Here is a 4,186-nt window from a genome sequence, read left to right as displayed (position 1 = left end):
GGCGGGCGGCTGCTGGGTCTCGGCCTCGCTGCTCATAGTTGCGGTGATGGTGACTGGGGCCGGCTGCGGCAGCTGCGGCTCCTCCCGGGGTGTGATGGTAACTAGGCCGGCGGCGGCGGTGGGGCTGCTCAGGGCTCTCTGCGGTCCGCTCTCCGCTCCCGCTACCGATCGAACTAGCGAGAATGGCGGGACAGGCGGGATAAGCCCTGCGATAGACCCGCCCTCAGCTTTCCTCACTGGTCACCAGTGCTGCCAATCTCACCACCTGACCCCAAGCTCTAGTTTCTATTGGGTAATCTTTTATCACTCCTCCACTCTTATTGGCCCTTTAGGCAGCTAATTCGGCCGACCTACAACCGTTCCTGCCTCCGCCGCCATAGAGACCGGAACTAGAATTAGAGTAGTCACCACGAGAACCATAGAGTACTCGAGAAGGGGAGCAGAGCGAACGTGACTTTCACGAGGCTGCAGCCTGTGTGTGCTGGGGCCCTGGGTTCAAGGTTGTGTTCAGAGCCTAGGGGAAGGCTTTGCCGACCACTGGGCTCGAGATTACGGTTTGACCCAAGGCTTTGACAGACAGGCAACCTCCTTCCTTGCTCCAAAGGCCTTTACCGCGGGAACACTCGGCCGTCTTTTCTGTAATGGCAGTGTCTTCGCCTCACTGCCCAGGGTTTCTGGAGCTGCCTAACATTTGCTATCGAAGAGCGGTACAGTCACCTTGGAGGGTCCCCGTAGGCGCCCGGACCCCCTGGGCTCAACGTGTGTGCAGGGCGGGGGTGCGTGTGCTCTGGGGGGAACTGTCTCCCGATCCTACCTAGCAGGCATGTAAGGGCCGTGTCTGCCTTAAGCATTCACCTCGTTTTGTATTGGCCACAAATCAGATTTGGTTTCAACTCACGTTTTATTGGGCAAGGTAGTTTTTTTGTCTATCTCTTCATCAGCTATGTGAGGTAAGGATGGCTAATCCGTCTTAGACTCGGCAAAATTGAGCCTGCCACCTGATGTGACTCAAGTCCTCCACCTACCTCCATTCATTATTAGGCATTTACTATTGATTGAGGATGGAATAGTTTGCGACTCAGTTTCTGCCATCTGATGGCAGGAATTAAAACACTCAACGCTCCATATCTGCATAAGCACAAAGCGTTTTGGGAGTGGAAGCAGGGAGAAAGGAGTGTTGATTTTTCAGGCAAAGAGAGGTTTGTTTCTCCTTTCTAGACCCAAAAAGAGACAGGGCCTCGGGAAATGCAAATAAGTTGTTGGTAACAGTGGAAGGAAACATTGGGTTATAAAAGATGGGCAGGTCAACTAGGAACTTTTAATTTGAAACTTTCGAGACTACCATTAAGGAGGGTGATTTTAGTATTATAGGTAAGGAGTGGCATTTTTCTTTTTAAAAAATGGCTGCTGTGTGGAGAATGGATTGTGGAGAGGGAAGGAATGAAAAGAGAAATCAGTTAAGTGGCTAGTGTATCTGTTCTTGGTCCTGTGATTTCACCAAGGCTTTGCATTCCTTTTTTTTTTCTTTAGTGCAGTCCCGGGGCTTGAACTCAGGGCTGGGATGCTGTCCCTGAGCTACTTATTATTTTAGGTCTGAGACTGGAACTTGAACTCTGTGCCTGAGGCACTTTTACTCATTGCCTAGCACTCTACCAACAGCCACACCTCCAACCGGGTCCCTGAGCTTTTATGCTCAAGACTACCAGCTTTACCATTTGAGCTGTAACTCCACTTTCGGGCTTTTTTCTTTCTTTTCTTTCTTTCTTTCTCTTCTTCTTCTTCTTCTTTGTGTGTGTGTGTGTGTGTGTGTGTGTGTGTGGTTAGTTGAAGATAAGAATCTCATGGACTTTCCTGAGCTGACTGGCTTTGAGCTGTGATGCTCAGAGCTCAGCCTCCTGAGTAGTTAGGATTTACAGGCGTGAGCACAGCCTATTCTGTCCTGAAAAGTCTGAATGCAGTCCAGTCTCATTCTTTTGCAATGTTCTAGATCATCACCAACTTTTTTTTTGTTGTTGTCGGTCATGGGGTTTGAACCCTGGGCTTGAGCGCTGTCCCTCAGCTCTTCAGCTTAAGGTGAGTGCTCTACCGCTTGAGCCACAGCACCACTTCTAGTTTTCTAGTGGTTTATTGGAGATAAGAGTCTTACAGACTTTCCTGCCTGGGCTGGCTTTGGACCTTGATCCTCAGATCTCAGCCTCCTGAGTAGCTAGGATTACAGGCTTGAGCCACCGGCCCGGTGCATCACCAACTATTTAAAGCCTGAAAACAGTGTATCTTTGTTATAAAGAAAAGTTACCATGGACACTGAAATAGGAATTTCATGTACTTTTTATATATCACAAAGTTTTCTTTTTAACTCCTTAACACTTAAAATCCATTCTTATCCTCTGGCATATGAACCATGGAAAAGCAGGAAGATCTGCATAGCCAGCTGCAATTTCTTGATCCTTGGCTTAAAACACTGCTGGACTCTCCTGTCTCTTACTTCTTTCTCAATCTAATATTTCCCACAACAGCCAGTGTTGTTTTAAACATTAGATTTATATCTGCCAGGAACCACCATTACTCTTAGGACATACCTAACTTCCTTGATCCTGAGGTCCTTTTATGACTTTCTGGAAGCCACTCCCCACTCTTCTTCCACATTCCTTGCCCACTTTTCCAGGAGACCTCTCCTCCCCCTCACCCATTGCTCCCTTTGGACTGTTCCATACTATTCTCTGTAACATTTCCTTTCCATTCTCCCTTGTTGCTAAAATTTTTAGGTCTATCACTAGTTTATGAGTCCCTCTCATTTTCAGGCCTCTAAACCTTCCTCGTTCCTTGAACATATAGTGTGTAACATGTAATATTTCAACACATGTGTTAAATGACAGTGCAGAAAGGTTATTTGGGAAGGTGTGCTAGTAATCCCTGTGAAAAAGCTTATAGTGGTTTTATATATATAGAAAAGCAGGTAGATTCCAGTGCTGCTATTTACCTATTTAAAAAAAAAAACATTTTTTTTCGTTGGTCATGGACTTGAAGTCTGGGTCTGGGCTCTGTCCCTCAGCTCTTCAGGTCAAGGCTAGCGCTCTACTACCTGAGCCAGAGCATAACTTCTAGGTTTCTGGTGGTTTATTGGAGAGTAGAGTCTCACAGACTTTCCTGCCCTGGCTAGCTCTGAAGCTTGATCCTCAGATCTCAGTCTCCTGAGTAACTAGGATTACAGGCATGAACCACCAATACCCACATCCAGATAACTTTTTATTTATTTATTTTGGGGGGGGGTGGTCGTGGGGCCTGAACTCTGGGCTTGGGCATTGTCCCTCAGCTCTTCAGCTCAAGGCTAGCGCTCTACCACTTGAGCCACAGCGCCACTTCCAGTTTTCTAGTGGTTTATTGGAGAGTAGAGTCTCACAGACTTTCCTGCCCTGGCTAGCTCTGAACTGTGATCCTCAGCTCTCAGCCTCCTGAGTAACTAGGATTACAGGCATGAACCACCAATACCCACATCCAGATAACTTTTTATTTTTTTTTTTGGGGGGGTGGTCGTGGGGCCTGAACTCTGGGCCTGGGCGCTGTCCCTCAGCTCTTCAGCTCAAGGCTAGCACTCTACCACTTGAGCCACAGCGCCACTTCCGGCTTTTTTCTTTTTGCTTATGTGGTGCTGAGGAATCGAACCCAGGGCCTCAAGCATGTAAGGCAAGCACTCTACCACTGAGCCACCTTCCCCGCCCCTAGGAGGCATTTGTATTTAAGAATTCCTGCCAGGTGCTGGAGGCTCACGCCTATAATCCTAGCTACTCAGGAGGCTGAGATCTGAGGATCTCAGTTCTAAGCCAGCCCAGGCAGGAAACTCCATGAGACTCTTATCTCCAATAAAGCACTAGAAAACCAGAAGTTGCACTGTGGCTCAAGCAGTAGAGTGCTTGCCTTGAGCTGAAGAGCACAGGGACAGTGCCTAAGCTCAGAGTTCAAGCCCCATGACCAACCAAAAAAAGAGAATTCCTAAGTTTTTAGGCATGAAATGTCAAGAAGTATGTAATTTTAGCCGGGCGCTGGTGGCTCACGCCTGTAATCCTAGCTACTCAGGAGGTTGAGATCTGAGAATCGCGGTTCAAAGCCAGCCCGGGTAGGAGAGACTGTGAGACTCCTATCTCCAATAAACCACCAGAAAACCGGAAGTGGCGCTGTAGCTCAAGTG

The 4,186-nt window shown here is 48.0% G+C and overlaps 1 protein-coding gene across 1 annotated transcript in view; it reads right to left on the bottom strand.

The window, feature by feature from the left end:
• Ybx1 (Y box binding protein 1) overlaps nucleotides 1-36 on the bottom strand; it is a 21,364-nt gene extending 21,328 nt beyond the window's left edge. The window contains exon 1 of the mRNA XM_013016774.1: nucleotides 25-36. Within this exon, the coding sequence (XP_012872228.1) occupies nucleotides 25-36 (12 nt within the window). The remainder of the gene's footprint in view (nucleotides 1-24) is intronic.
• Between the last annotated feature and the right edge of the window lie 4,150 nt (nucleotides 37-4,186).

Source organism: Dipodomys ordii, unplaced genomic scaffold (genome assembly GCF_000151885.1).
Source record: "Dipodomys ordii isolate 6190 unplaced genomic scaffold, Dord_2.0 Scaffold33, whole genome shotgun sequence".
Lineage (NCBI taxonomy): Eukaryota > Metazoa > Chordata > Mammalia > Rodentia > Heteromyidae > Dipodomys > Dipodomys ordii.
The sequence above is the reverse complement of the archived record's forward strand: the minus strand, read 5'-3'. Positions and strand labels throughout refer to the sequence as shown.